General features: G+C 41.1%; 1 protein-coding gene across 1 annotated transcript in view; it reads right to left on the bottom strand.

Moving 5' to 3' along the window:
• Nucleotides 1–16068, bottom strand: part of pdpr (pyruvate dehydrogenase phosphatase regulatory subunit) — a 50267-nt gene that overhangs the window by 13401 nt on the left and 20798 nt on the right. The window contains exons 8-12 of the mRNA XM_072547754.1: nucleotides 14967–15116; nucleotides 13253–13445; nucleotides 11345–11469; nucleotides 10148–10303; nucleotides 9002–9135 (exon numbers count right to left, since the gene is read on the bottom strand). Coding sequence (XP_072403855.1) covers nucleotides 9002–9135; nucleotides 10148–10303; nucleotides 11345–11469; nucleotides 13253–13445; nucleotides 14967–15116 — 758 coding nt within the window. The remainder of the gene's footprint in view (nucleotides 1–9001; nucleotides 9136–10147; nucleotides 10304–11344; nucleotides 11470–13252; nucleotides 13446–14966; nucleotides 15117–16068) is intronic.

Raw genomic sequence — 16068 nt, 5'->3', positions numbered from 1 at the left:
ACAGTTTAGTGGAGTGAGCAGGTGGCTTGAAGAGGCAACTCAATTTTATAAAAAGTAAGGTCATGAGTCACACGACACCAGGTTAGGGTAGAACAGGTTTATTTAAAATCCACAAGCTTTCAGAGCAGCATTCCAAAAGTTTGTAATTTTAAATAAACCTGTTGGACTATAATCTAGTGTCATTTGACTTCAGATTTTGTCCATCCCAGTCCAACACCAACATCGCCACATCATGGCAAAAAATAAAAATGGTTACAAGAAAGAAATAAAAACAGAAAGTAAAAAGACGATATCTGTGGAATAAGAAACAGTGAATGTTTCAAACCCAATATGACACTTTTTCTGAATACCTAACAAAGACATCATTAACAGTTAAGACCCTCAACAGAGTGAAAGAACAGAGCAAGCCATGAGTGCACAGCTAGTCTTTATTTAAATTTAACACATTTTGCTTTAACGCTGGTTAATTAACAGGGCTTGTCATCTTGTTGAGTGCCATGAGATCAATTTTAATGTGGATTCCTGTATTGTCCGATAGGTACCTTCTCCGCTCCCGGACTGAAGAGTTGCAGCTTCTCTCCCTGCCCATGCTCCAAGGTGCAGCCACTTCTCCTTTTTGGACTCTCTCTCTCTCATATCATTTTTCACTCCTGGATTTGATTTCCAGTTAAAATTCCAAATTAAATCTGAAGCTGCAGCTCCAATGTCTGAGGTCCAAATGGTTTTGAGTTGCTGGGGTATTTACAATCCACAATTCTGTGTATCTTTCAAAGCTACTCCTGCCTCATTACTCTTCTCCCAAGCCCCTTCTCACAGCATGCACTTTGGAGCATTTAAATAAAACACAGACTGTAAAAGCCCGAGCTAGACACTTCTGAACCATGAGGACTCTCTCTTCAAAAATAGTGGATATAAACCTAGTTTCAGGTTTAATCTGGTTCTAGAGCAAAGAATGCAAGTGGAAGAGAAGGAAGTGATGAGAGGTGGGTAAGGGAGGAGGAAGAGGACCAATTTGGAGGTTAGAGGCCACTAATCAGGAGGTGTGGGCGTGGGAAAGAAGCTACAATCCAGAACGTTGAGGAGTGGGGTGAAACTACAATTAAGGATTCTGCAGCAACCTTGAGGCTTAGGGAGATGGTGGATGGGCAAGCAGGACTGCCAGCAAATGGGGGTGGCACAGTGGCTCGGTGGTTAGCCTCACAGCACCAGAGACCCAGGTTTGATTCCAGCCTCTGGTGATTGCCTATGTGGAGTTGGCACACTCCCCAAAAAATCCAAAAAAGATGTGCAGGTTACTTGAATTGGCCATGCTAAATTGCCCATAGTGTTCAGGGATGTGTTAGTCAGGTGCATTAGTCAGGGGTAATTGTAGAGTATTAAGGTTGGGGAATGGGTCTGGGTGGGTTACTCTTTGGAGGGTTGGTGTGGACTTGTTGGCCTGAAGGGCCTGTTTCCACACTGTAAGGATTCTAAGAGGCTCATGCAGTCTAAACACCAAGTTACTTTCTTACATATTAACTTGCATATTAAAATTATTTCTCTTGATTAAAAGTTTTCACTTTACAAATTATGAAGCCATCATAACAATTTTCGTGCACTTGCAGATACCTGAAATTCATTTTTTGGAAAAGGTCAACAGAAGGACACACTGGACCTTTTTTTTTGACAAGGAATTTCTTGGAAACCACAAGCTTCCAGGTAATTGCCGATCTTGTATGCTCGAGTTCATTTAATGGAAAACACCTGACTGTTTTTATGACTGGGTTTTATAGCTGGTCTGTTTTGTAGACATGGAGGAGATATTTTTACATTTTCAGTTAGGACCAGAAGCTGATTAAGGACAGGGTGCCCAGTCTCACTGGCTCTTCTATTTTTATAAAACCCAATGTCGTGAAACCAGGGAGGAACATGACTATTTTCTTGAATAGATTGTGAAACAATCCTTGATACAGTTTCCTTGGAAGCCGTGTTTGCCAAGATCCCAGAGACATGTGCCAATATCTGGTGACACTCTACACATGCCAGAACAGCAATAATTTGATCATTTCACACCTTGTCCATTTGGCCTTCAAGAACTAAGAATTATTGAACAGAAGTGCTTTTGTTTTCCCCTCAGAGTGAATTTCTGTAGACTAACATCAATTTTTCCCCTTTACCATATATACACTGGTATTTTGATTATTTAGAGGGAAATGTTTTTTGTATTTTTGTAATAACTCTGGAAGCTTGACTTAAAAGAAACAGTACTTATTGGTGAACACTGAAACAGAGCAGGACAGTGGCTCTGTGGTTAGCACTGTTGCCTCATAGTGCCAGGAACCTGGGTTCGATTCCAACCTCAGGCTGTGTGGAATTTGCATATTCTCCCAGTGTCTGCATGGGTTTCCTCAGGCTGCTCTGGTTTTCTCCCACAATCCAAAAAGATATGCAGGCTAGGTGAGCTGGCCACGTTAAACTGCTCATAGTGGTCAGAGATGTGCAGGTTAGGTGCATTAATCAGGGGTTAATATAGATAGGGGAATGGGTCTGGGTGGGCTACTCTTCAGAGGGTCGGTGTGGACTTGTTGGGCCGAAGGGCCTGTTTCCACACTGTAGAGATTCTAATACTCATGACATGTACAGGCTAGTCCCAACTCAGAACGAACAGTTCGACAGATTCTTCTTGGGTCTGCTTTATTTTCTTTTTCTATAAGTACTATTATACACAACTGAACTTTCTTTTCTCCCACTCACTAAATCACTGTAACTGGGTCTGTTTTATTACATTTTTAAAAATGCATCAACCTTTTCACAGATGTTCTTACACAGCTCTAAAACATTGACTGAGTTTCTGGATTAATAGACCAGTGACAATACCACTAGGCCATTGCCTTCCCCATTAGATCTGCTTTATAGATATTTTCTGATCAAATGCTCAGAGATGTTATTACACACCTCTGGAGCAAGTGGGACGGGAACCTGGGTCTCCTGGCTCAGTGATAGGGACACTACCACTGCACTACAAGAGGCCACCGATCTGCTTTTTTTGTCGTCACTGGTTCTGCTTTAATTTTAAAAAAAAATTAATCTGTTCAGATATACTATGACATACCGATGGAGCAAGTGGGGCCTTGAACCCACATCTTCTGGCTCAGCGATTGGGACACTATCACTTTACCAAAAGAACCCTTCAGAACTTCAGCCTGAAGTCGAGTTTAGATTACTAGTTTGTTTGGATTACTAGTTCAGTAACATTGCCAATATACCACCACCTTTCCTGTGGGTCTGCTTCACATATATATATTTTTAAAATCAACCTCTTCAGAAATGTTATTATGCACATCTGGGGTAGGTGGGTCTTGAACCTGGATCTTGTTAGCGTCTGCCACTGTATCACAAGGGCCTGTTTGTTTTTTTTTTAATTTTCCTACTCCACTATACAACTGAGCAGCTTTCCTACCACCAAAATAACAGTGACTTTTTTTTTCCATTTTTGTTCCTTTTAACCACCATCAGCAATCACCCTTTTGGCCAGTCAAGAACTTACAAGCAAAGTCCATAATGGCCAATGTAAATCATCAGAAGTGAGGGGGTGGGTAGGGAGAGTGGGAAGGGACTCAGTCACAACAGAGTTGGAGAAGGAAATAAAGCACTGCAAACCCTGTGTCGCCCACCACTCTTGAAAGGCATCGATAGCACTGATGGACACTGTATGCTCCCTCTCCAAGGTCACCCAGGCATGAACAATAACCATGGAAGAGGGATGGGTCTCCTTTAAGATTTATCACACAGTTATCACACAGTTAAGTGTTATCACACAGAATTGAGCAAACTACCCATCACCAAAAGCACAATGATTTTTTGTTTTATAAATTACTAACCACCACCACAGTAATCAGCAATACAGCCAATTAAATATTTACATGCAAAGCCCATCATGGGTAATGCAAACCATCAAAAGTGAGGGTGGGTAGGGAAAGAGGGAAAGGGCAAAATCAAAATGGAGTTGCAGGGAGAAATAAAGTACTGAATCCTCCCACAGTGCCACTCTTTCTAAAGACATCAAGAGCATTGATTGACATGGCGTGCTCCCTCTCTAAGAACACCTTGGCACAAACATAACTGCAGAAGACAAGTGGGTCTGTTTATCCTGTTTTTTTTAGTCAATATTACTACACACCTTTGGAGCAGGTGGGGCTTGAACCCCGGTCTCTCAGCTACCACCGTACCACAAAAGGGCCATAATGGGGTCAGGCGATGAGTTCCAGCTGGGCAAGCCATTGTCTGTAACTAAGGGAACACATTCGCCACAAACTCCATGAGGAGACTAATGAGTGATTCCCCATGGGCCTTGGGCAGTTGTCACAATTTTCTTGTTATAAACTGTGTATTAACAAATTTCACACCTTTGTTGAAAAGCCTTTGATTTATCATATATTTTATTTATTTAAAAAATGGATTGATTTTGAAATTAAAATGATAATGACTGGGATCTGAGTGACCCAGGGAGTAGTGGAACTGGAGAAAGATAGGACATTCCTCTCATCTCAGACACTGTTGCAAAATATTTGAACTTAGAAAGGTAACGACTATTCTGCTGTAACATGGGTTTCTGCAACGTGAATTGGTTTTCATGTGATAGAAGAATTGAGTCCATTACTTATAGAATGTGAACTTTCCTTATTTGTACGGGCAATCGCTTGATTCTGGACCCATTAGTTTAAATGGCGTGGTTATTGCATGATTTTCTTATAATGTGAGATTGCACAAGAACAGAACCATCGCATTATATCAGAACTGACTGTATTATGTTTTGACATTGGTCTTTTTCTTATAAGAACCTCCAGTTTTAACACCGATTCCTGTAGAAAGCAATGTTTCACCTAATGCTATGGTTGCATTTCTGAAAATCTTGGCTTAATGTGAAACAACCACGGGCAATAAAGAAAAAAACAATTATGTACTTTATATGTTGGAACAGTGAAAGCTTTTGAGGTAATTAGGCAAAACAAGGAATTCAGTGGAATAGGGAGGGGGCAATAAAGCCCTCCTTTTCGCTCATCGGTGAGGACTTTGCTCATTATTATCAAACTAAGGTCTTAGAGACACAAGGGGAAAGAGTGTCCTTCACAAATTCTTATAGTACAGAGCACTGGAGGTCAGAGAGTGAACAAATCAGGTAAGGAGGACCTGAGCAGAGCAGCAGGAAAACATCTAAGGTAGCAGCTCTACATTACCTCACTCAATCCAGAGGTAGAGCTCCTGAGGGGACATCAAGATTCAAAAGTGACCCAGAATAAATGGAAGCTGCTGATTGGGGGAGTACAGAAAGTGAGTATTTGTACAATTACTATTGCTCATAGTTTGTCAAGTCTGCTGTGTGCTTTATAGTTTTCTTTAAGGACTTAAGTGTTTGACAAGGTTAAGGGAAGAAAGTAATCAATATTATTTGATTTTAAGAGCCCTTTTAAAAGTTTAATTCAAAAGTGCTAAGCGATGACATCAGAACTCAAAACTGTTTGTGCCTCCTGCTCTATGTGGGAGACTGGGCACATTATGATGCCCACAACAACATGTTAACAAAAAGCATCTCCAACCCGCAGTTCCAGGAAAGCTGTGTTTCGGAGCTGGAGCAGTGGCTGGGTCACTGTGGAGCATTTGTGAAAGTGACAGCATCAGAGATAGCATGGTCAGACAGGTGGTCCACAACAAGCTAAGAATCCACAGGGAGAAAGGGAGTAACCACCAGGCAGCCTATGAGGACTAGGCTGGCAGTGCAGGTCCCAAAAGGCAAAAAGAGGGAATTAGCAAGTAAGTTGAAAAGTAGGCCCTCACAGATAGTGATTTCAGATTACCGTCAATGCTACATGCTAATCAAAGATGAAATTTTAGATTCATCAGTTGAACACACGGCTGGAAATTTGGAACGGGGGAGGGTTTCAGATTCCCGGGACATTACGACCAGTTCTGGGAGCTGAGACCAGTATAAAATGGGCAGGACCAGGAATGATGGGATTTGCTTTGCTGGTGGGGTTGGGGTGGACTTAAACAGAATGGCAGGGAGGTGGGAACCTTGGCAGAGTGACAAGGAAGAAACAAGAATGGCAATTTAAAAAAATACAGTAAAATGCAAAAACAGTAGACAGAATAGAAAGAGGACACTGAGTCAGTGCAGGCTCTTTGGGGAAAGAGCAAAGTACAATATTAATTAGTTGCCAGCACAATATCTCCATTAATATTTCGATTTACATATTTTTGCCATCAACTCAAATGTTGCCATTGACTCAGTGGACACCAGTCCTTCAGGCTGCACATGGAGGTCATTACAATACCTGGAAAAAAGTTTCTTCCAAAGTACTTCCTGGTTATCGATCCTTTTGCCATTGTAAGCAGTTGCTCTTTATTTAATCCTAAGAAAATCATTCATTTACATTTCTTCTGTGGACCTCTTTCACCTGTCTCTCCAACTTACTGAATACTGATACCACGTAGAGAGGTAGAAGTGGAAACAATGCTTTCAAGAAGACACTGAATAGGCATTTGAAGAACTAAACTATCAGGGCAATGGAAACTGGGGGAAGGTAACTCACTGGATTGATCCTTAGGATCCTGGTAAAGATTTGATGGGCAGAATAGCCTTCGAAAGCTTTAAATAATACCCTGATTCTCCTCAATATTCGCTGTACGAGGTTCATGTGGTCTCTGAAGTTTGCTCCATGTGTAAAAAGAGCTGTCATCCTAATACCAGGCCCTGGGACTATTACATAAACTCTTGCTACCCGCTGATTTCTTCTCCTTAGTGAACGTTGTATCCACGCTGTCAATATCCCTTTAATCCCATGTATTTTAGTAACAAATCTATCATGTGGTGCTTTATCAATCACATATTTAGAAAGTCAATATACAAAACACCGACCACATTACATTCATTAATTCTGTTCTTTCAAATAGCTCAAGCAAATTAGTCATATACAAACCCATGCTGACTTTAACTTTTTTAGACAATACTTTTCCAAAGAAGAATTAATTTTGTTCTATATTATTGATTCTAAAGGTTTAGTTATCACCAATGCAAGAACACTGCATCTGCCTGCACTTTCGAGGTTTATCCCCCTCCTATTTTTAAAATAAAAGTTTTGCAAGCCTCCAGTCCTCTGGCACAGCCTCCATATTCAAGTAGAATCGAAACACTCATCAGAACCTCCATAATTTCTTCACTCACTTCTCTCACTTGCTAACTTTGTGTTTGTTTGCAAAACATATTTCTTCATCTTCAGAAATTTTAAAGGTGAGTCCTAAATCACTGAGACTATGTGGATTTACCTCACCTCCTAAATCCTTCAATTTATTTAAGTTTCATAACATTTAGTGTCATGCACTGTAGTGTAGCCCACTATAGTGAATTAATTCATATGGGCATAACCCTTAGGACTTGCCATTGTCTTAGTGATTGATAGCCACCAAGTTTCTAATGTCTCAGAAACTCCCAGACACCCCCTGACAATCATCTTCAACCTGCACTGGCAGCAGTTCAGAGAAAGTTTGAGAGATTAATTTTTGTGAAGAAGAGTGCTGTCTTCCAAGGAAACATTCAGCAGGTTTAAACTGCTGAAGCATGAAAGGTGACCTGATTGAGGCACAAGGTTCTGAGGGTAGCGCTGTGAGATTACTTTTCTTCTTGTGAGGAAGCTAGAACTGAAGCAGAGTTTCAAAACAAAACTGGTCTCCCATTTGAAATGAGGAAAAAGAAAATTTAGTTTCACAGATGGCCGCTAATCAGAGATCACTGGAGGCTGCTACTGAATACATTTCAGGCTGAGTTAGACAGGTTTTTGATCTGCAATCAGTCAAAAGTTGTGGGGAATGAGGAGTAAAATCGAAAGTCACAATCAGATCAACTAAGATCTTCCTGTATGGCTAAACATGCAAAAGGGGCCAACGAACCTATTCTTGCCTATATTTATGTGCTCTTTTCACCCTACAGTCTCTATAACAGCTTTGGTAATTTAAACCATATGCTGTGAACTCAATGATCTCTGTAGTGCAGAAGTGGTAAGAGATCTACAGTTTGAAACTTCTAGCTGTTCACAATGTCATATTTGAATTCCCACTCCCAGAAATTTACCTGTACTTCCATACACGTCATGTACTGCATCCGTTGCACCCATTGTGGTTTCCTCTACATTAGGGAGGCAGGATGCCAACTTGCGGATCGTTTCAGAGAACATCTCTGGGATACTCGCACCAACCAACCCCCACCACTGAACACTTTAACTCCCTCTCCCACTCCACCAAGGACATGCAGGTCCTGGGCCTCCCCCGTCGCCAAACCCTAACCACCTGACGTGTGGAGGAAGAATGCCTCATCTTCTGCCTTGGTACCCTCCAACCACACGGGATCAATGTGGATTTCCCCAGTTTCCCCATTCCCCCCCAACCCCACCTTATTTTAACCTTATCCAGTCTCAACTGTCCAACTTGTTACTGCCCTCTTGAACTGTCCTACCTGTCTATGTTCCTTCCGACCTGTCTGCCCCACCCTCCTCTCCACCCTATCACTTTCACTCCCACCTTCATCTACCTATCATATTCCCAGCTACCTTGCCCCCAGCCCCAGCCCCAGCCCCACCCCCCTCCCATTTATCTCTCACCCCAGAAGCCTCATTCCTGATAAAGGTCTTATGCCTGAAATTTGGATTCTCTTGCTCCTCAGATGCCGCCTGACCAGCTGTGCTTTTCCAGCACCACACTCTTCAATTCCCATTCCCAGATCTACTGAGAAATATTCCAGTACTTCACGTCGCTGAGTTATATAAAATGTTACTGTCACTGATATTCTTTAATTTTTAAAGTGTTTTTGAAGAGTTTCTAACAGTGCTGATCCTGCACTTCACATTGCTTAGTTACACACTGTCCTCCTGCAGTGTTACCGTTACTGATACTTTTAACTTTAAGAGGTATTTTTGAAGACTATGAGTACTGATCCAGCCAAACACAGATTTCTGTTTTGGCAGAAACTTACACTGAGTTCAAATTTGGTGAAAGATGACATGTCAATGACACAAACAGCCTCTTTGCAGCATGTGACTTCTGCTCCCACAATATCGAACCAGTCTGGTTTGTAGAAGGTCTTACTCTGGTCCAACTCCAACAAATCTAGGAAGAGAAAAGGTAGAGGTTCAGAGGCTGAAATCTCAGATTAATGTAAATAGATAAGTGGAGAAGGTACATAAGCCAAAGACCACAGGCCAATGTGGGGCAGACAACAGGAAAGTGGACAAAGACATGGATATCAAAGCCATGTTGGTCAGACTTGTGAAGGGTTGGAAGTGGCATCCTTTGGGAGTCAATGCTTGTCCCCATTTTTGTTCTCAGTATACATACAGGATTTATATTTGGGTGAACACAGCATCACTTTGATGTTCCTAACAAGATAGAAGTTGTATATTTGACAAGTAGCCAGCTGACAATAAGACTTTGCAAGAGAGACTGTTTTGCTAATTCGGCAGTAAGATGACAGGTGCAATTTAATATGGATTCACGTGAAGTAATGTAATTTGCGATAAAAACATTAAAATAGAGGAGTAGATCGAAAGCATCTAGACGATTAAATAAACAAACAATCAGAAATTGAAAGAACAAGTCAAAAAATTGAAGTCATGTCATGGCTTTTATAAATAAGGGAACAGAATGCACAAGTTAGAAAGTAATTAGAAATTTGTACAAATCATTGGCTCATGCATACAGTTTTGGGAACTGCATTGCAGAAAAGGTATTGAACCTACAAAAATTATGGATTCCACAGCATTATGCCAATGATGGGAAACTGCAATTATGAGGTGAGACCTGAAACCTGGAACAAGAATGGATGTGAAGATTCAACATATGTAGATATCCTCCAACAGAACAGCAAATAGACTTCCAAAATGTTCCATTAGCTATAACATTTTGAGGTCATGAAAGACAAGTTTAACATTATTTTATTCCAGTCTATCATCGTATACATCAACATCAGCAACATCATCCTGATCATGCTGTAACCTGTACCATTGATGGTGCAGATTTAGTTCAAGGATTTTGTTTAATCACCCAAAGCCAGGCCTGATAGCCACAATATCAACATTAGCAATCTGTGCTGCTTTATACAATGACGATGTTCATAGCTGACCTCTTCCAGGAGGGACAAAGTGCTTGACTCTCTCAAAACCATGCTTCTCCATCCAGCGTGCTCCTTGGGCATCCAAGCGGTCATACAGAGGAGAGGTTCTGAGCTGTCTGCCAGTCTGGAAATCCCAACGAGGAACTTTCAGTTCATAAATTAGAGCTACAGTCAGAAAGAGAAACAAACATGAGGATTTTTATCAAAGTGTATCTGACCTACAGCTTCTTTCTATTACTTAGGCCAGTCACAATGCATTGATCATCAAAGTGGCTGGGGGAAAAGAAAACAACAGGTATCAAGATATACAGCTTCTCTCTTAATCTGACTGAAGCAGTGAACAAAGCAACAAGATTACAAATTTTTGGTAATCTTCCAAACAGGGAAAAAACCATTAACCTGAGCGACAGTTTAAATAACACACACAATGCCTGATAAAGCAATGGCTTTTGAATTTCTTCATAAGTCAAATTATCTGGTGTCAAATCAAACAGCATTGCACCGGATTATTATGGAAAGGAACTAGGCTATTCTTTGTGTTACTTTCTTTCATTTCTTTCTTTCCAATTTCAGTATCAAAATCGATGTACAACCCAGGAAGAAGGGGTAGCATTGTTGTCCATGTACGCAGCCAAACATTGAGTCCAGAGACACATCTTCACTGCCCTATGGAGAGAAAGTAGATGATGATTGGCCCAATACGCTCCTGGTCTTGCCTCCTTGTGGGCAATGGGACCCTGGTTGAATTGAGAAACAACAAACAAGAAAATGCATCCTTGCCATCCTAGTTCTCATTTTTCTGGTCGCTCTACAAAGATACCTGTCCTCCAATCAATAGGAGCTGCAACAACAATGTCACCAGTCTTAAAGAAATCTCAGTTTTAGTTGGCAGTAACCTGTATCTCTTTACTCTGCCAGTACTCAGTTTCCTACATGTGGTATATTCATCATAGATAAAGGTCTCCAGCACCATCAGGTCAGCAATTTTTGAGAAGATTTGTAGCTCAGGTTGATGATAAGTATATAACTTAGCTCGCTGAACTGGAAACGCTTCACTGGAGACTCTCACTGATGACGTTACCTAGTATGGTGACAAAACATCTGAAAACAAACCTTGCAGATCAGCGAGCTAACTTACATACTTAACACCATCAGGTCCTGCTCCCAGTCATTATCTCTTTACATATCAATTTCCTGGAGACTTACGCATCACTTCCATGACACGATGACGTAAGAATGTGCGGCTACTTTGGAGCACACCAAAGCGCTTAATATCCAATGGCCAGACATTAGCTGAAGGGTATCCATGAACCATCCATTCAGCCAAGTATCTACAGAAGGAAAGAAGACCAAGTCTTAATAACCAAACACTTTCAGTTAGTGGTCACAAACACAAACCCATCTATGATATTGCAGAAGCTGTTAAATCATAGAGAACAGGATCTAACTCACAGTTATTCAAGGAAATTAAGATTTTTAGACTCTAAGGTTAAATGATACTCCATCTCAGAAGTAGAAGGCAGGTTAATCTTTGTATGAAGTGAACGTTATGCAGCTTAGAGTCTAATGTCAGTGGGATCCCTGTAAACTGGAGACAGTGTTAATGAAAACATTAAGAGTGGGATGGGAGATAGTTTGACAGACACTGATAATTAAGAGTGTACAATCCAGGGCAAAATTCATTGTTTACATCCTGGCTGGGTGAGAGAGACTTGACACATTAACCTATAACACAAAGGGGCATCTGTTTATTTTTTGAGTACGAAGAGAGATTGGAATGTGGATAAGAGCATGCTAATAGCATAAAATACTCAACTCTCTGTGAGCTTTAGAGTTTTACTTCAGTCTAATAACTTGCCTCGCTCAAATAAAACAAATCACAAAAACCTATATTCAGTCTCCAGTAATTGATTATTTGAAAATCAAAACAATGTAATAACTGAAGTCAAGAAAGAAGTTCAACTCTATTCAAATGATCAGCAACGTTACATCCTAATATCTCATCAGAGAACATCAACATGAACAAATCAAAAAACTACAGTGGTCTGGGATGCATTACCATTTTCACAATAAACACCCGTGAATAAAACATTCTTGTTGCAACTAAGCAACCTGAACAGAGAGAAAATACCTCTATCAAGCCAAAGCACATGGCATACAAGTAACTGAGAGACTCTAAGCCCAACTGTACACACTCAGGACAGAATACCAATACGGGTGTCAGGAGGAACAGTTGTAGGTGTCACAACCCAGTAACCTCTGCAATTCTAACATGTATACTCAGGAAATAAAAATTAAGGTTCCTCAAATAAGTTAGCTTGCTAAACTAATCGGATCTGAACATTTCACCTTTTATTCAAGTGGAGGCATCTCAGGCCTCAAGCTGAATGGTGAACAACAGGTTGGCCTGAGTAAATCTAATACAGTGCATCTCAGAACTTTACTATTTGCACTAACTTTGCACTGAATTCAAGACAACTATAAGCCACTATAATTTACACAATTTTACTTTAACAAACTTTGGAACGTATGGTATGGTAGCACTCTTGGCAAAAAGATATCTACTCGATAAGAAAGAAAAGATTTGTGAAACTAGAGACAGACATTGCATTTTCCTCCTCTTCCAGCTTCCTCCCAATTTCTGTCAGATGTCCAGACATACTTTAATGAACTATAATGCACAGTTTCTAACAGGGAAAAGAATACAATTTAGTAAGGACTAAAAATTTGACACTTGTACACAACACAAAATGTAAACTCTCAGTAGCAATCAGGATATTTTGAATTTAATTGAGTCAAGGGTTTTACTGGAGGGGAAAAAGCACAATAAAGTCACTTCTACCAACACCTCCACCACGTACTTCATACAACTCTCTGACACAGACCTAAGGACTAGTTTCTATACTTGCCTGTGAAGCATATGATCAGCTCATCAGAAAGAGCTTGCAGACTAGAGAAGAAATACATTTCTGAATTTTACCCCTCCCAGTAAACACAGTATCCAACCATATCTGGTCACAATTGCTATGAGATGCTACAACCATTCATCTTCATACGAAGTAACTGTAGCCCTCCCAGCATCGGTAGCCCTCCCAGCATCGGTGAGCTACTCACTTGCCAGCTCCACCTGCAAAAGACGTGCCACTGGAGTTCATTCCTGCCAAAACAAAGTAGTTCCGTGCAGCTGCTGACTCTCCCATGATGCATCGCATGTCAGCAGTAAAGGATTCTGGGCAGTTCACAAGTTGCAGGATCTCAGTTGACTCCAGGGAAGGCATCCGTCGCAGCAACGCACTCAGGAGTGGCTCTGGCGACACAGGATAATCACAATATTAAAATAGGATAATTAATTGCATTCATCCTTCAACATCATATCACTGCAGTCTGATAGTTAAGAGTTTCACAGTGTTTGCATTCATTCCCAAGCACCCCACTCTCTAAATAGGCTGGGTCTTTGTGATAAAATTCCAATAGTACAACTACCCCTATCAAGAAGCCATTATCAAGCTATTCACCATGTAGTCATTGGATGGGAATCAGGAGCAGAACCCCCATGGCTGATCTTTCGTCTTCTCTACCAAATGCTCTCAGACCAACTGCACAGTCCAAATCAGCCACCTGCACGGTTCAAATCAGCTACCTGCAGCATGAATTGGGAATCAAACCTGCAATGATTTCCAGTATCTCTTCAAGTGCTGATTTACCACTGAAGCCTTCAGAGAAGCTAAACCTTTGTTTATGTTGCAGAGGATAGATTCAGTGACTTAACATTGACCTAACTATATGTACACTTCGGGCCAATCCTGATCCAGATCCTAACAAGCATTAGTGACAGGTGAATCATTGAGGACCGCTAGGATGAAAGGCAGTTTAAATAACTTTAAATGCACAGAACAGCCTACAAGACTGGGTGTAATTATTACGGAGATGTATAGCTGCAGAGATTTGACAGAATATATAAAAGGACAAGATTATCTTCCCATTAGTGTGAGGCACTGAAGCTGTGCAAAATTCAAACTTGGCTTTAATACTTGGTATTCAGAGGATAGTGGACCCACAAAAAATACTTTCTGGCTCATGTTGTAAACCTCTAAAGAATGCTGGACCAGTTTCTGGCAGAGGCAAAAGTGACATCTTATAAAAGGCAGGTGAAATATTACATAATATGGCCTGACAAACATTGAATCCAGACTAGTTTCAGAGTTGTCATTTTAGGGAATTGTCATTGACCTTGGTTTATTGTTTTGCCTTCATGTCTTACATGGCTGCTGGTGGGTAGCAGGAGGATGACTGACCACTCATGCTTCTCATCCCATATGTTCACAGCACTTGTAATGATTGAAGGATAACAGTCCAAAACGCAGACACATTGCGAAATTAATATCACCAATTCTACAGCAGCCTCACTATAACTCAATGGATATCTGAGAGAATGTCAACTCTGCACAGCTAAGAAGAAATTTTGTGGGGGAAGGGGATTTGTTAATGCTTTCTCTATTTATAGAAAATCAAGGAAGTGGATCCGCAGCAGTGAATCCAAAGTTAATCCCATCTCAAAAAGATCAAAAATAAAAGATTCTGCCACTTGCTAATGCCTGTCACAATTTCCCACTTTCAACTGATTTAACATTGTGTAGGCTGAGATACAGACACTCTTATATAGAAGCAACAGCTAGCTAAAGCATACATACATTGGTGTGACTAGCTCCAGTCTTGAACCAGCTACACCCAAGTTGCATGTTCCAACTTTCAATTGCCTGCATTTTCACAATTGGCAGTCTTCAAACCCTGGGAGACCTCTCCCATCCCATGCCCTGCAATCACATACCATAATGGTCCCAGTCCTCAAGCATACTTTGGAACTCCAGCTGGTTTCTGCCCTCCGTGAAGATAGGTTTTGGGTTCTTTTCAAAGCCCCCAGAGAGCACTCCACCCTGCCAGTTGCGAACGTAGATCCTACCATCCAGATCCATGATTACTGGGAAAGGAAGGAACATAGTTCATCAGAAAGGACACAGCCCTGTGAAAGATGTGGGGAGGAGAAGATTAAGAGTTGTGCTCTTGGACCTCAGACAAAAGATATTTCACTATAATTTGCAGCCTGTAGAAAACTGTATTTGTTTTCAATTAGGATAAATTCCTACCTTTCAGGTTTGTGAGGCAACCCGTTCACCAACAAGAGGCGAGTCAGTTGCTCAATATATGTAATCAACCCCTTCAAGTGGGGAGTGGCCTCATGCAGGAGGGACTTGGCCGACTCAGTGGACCCACCACTGTGTGAGACTCATCTCTCCCTCTCTCTTGTCCAGCAAATGTCAGAGACTGAATAGACTGGTCACAGCTTGACCCCAAGAACAGCTTTAAGCCATGTACCAACGTCATTACAAAGATTATACACTAGTATCTCCATAACACTGCCTGACTTCACCCGTATTTCAGCTCATTTGTGATTGAAATTTGTGATGTCTGATTCGCAAATTTGTAGATGACACTGATTGGTGGAGAAGCAGATAGTGAAGGAGACTGTCAGAGAATGCAGCAGAATATAGACAGTTTGGAGTTGGGCAGAGAAATGGCAGATGAAGTTCAGTCTGGGCACATACCAGGTGATGCATTTTGGAAAATCCAATTCAAGAGCGAACTATACAGTAAATGGAAAAGCCCTGAGGAAAACTGATGTACAGAAATCTAGGTTTTTAAGTCTATTGTATCCTGAAGGTGACAATGCAGGTCGATACAGTAGTCAAGAAGGTATACAGCATGCTTTCCTTCATCAGATGGGACAATGAGTACAAGAGTTGGCAGGTCATGTTACAGTTGTATAGGACTTTGGTTCGGCCACATTTGGAATACTGGATACAGTTCTGGTCGCCACATTATTAAAAGGACGTGGATGCTTCGGATAGGGTGCAAAGGAGGTTCACCAGGAT

Source organism: Chiloscyllium punctatum, chromosome 26 (assembly GCF_047496795.1).
Source record: "Chiloscyllium punctatum isolate Juve2018m chromosome 26, sChiPun1.3, whole genome shotgun sequence".
NCBI classification, from domain to species: domain Eukaryota; kingdom Metazoa; phylum Chordata; class Chondrichthyes; order Orectolobiformes; family Hemiscylliidae; genus Chiloscyllium; species Chiloscyllium punctatum.
The sequence above is the reverse complement of the archived record's forward strand: the minus strand, read 5'-3'. Positions and strand labels throughout refer to the sequence as shown.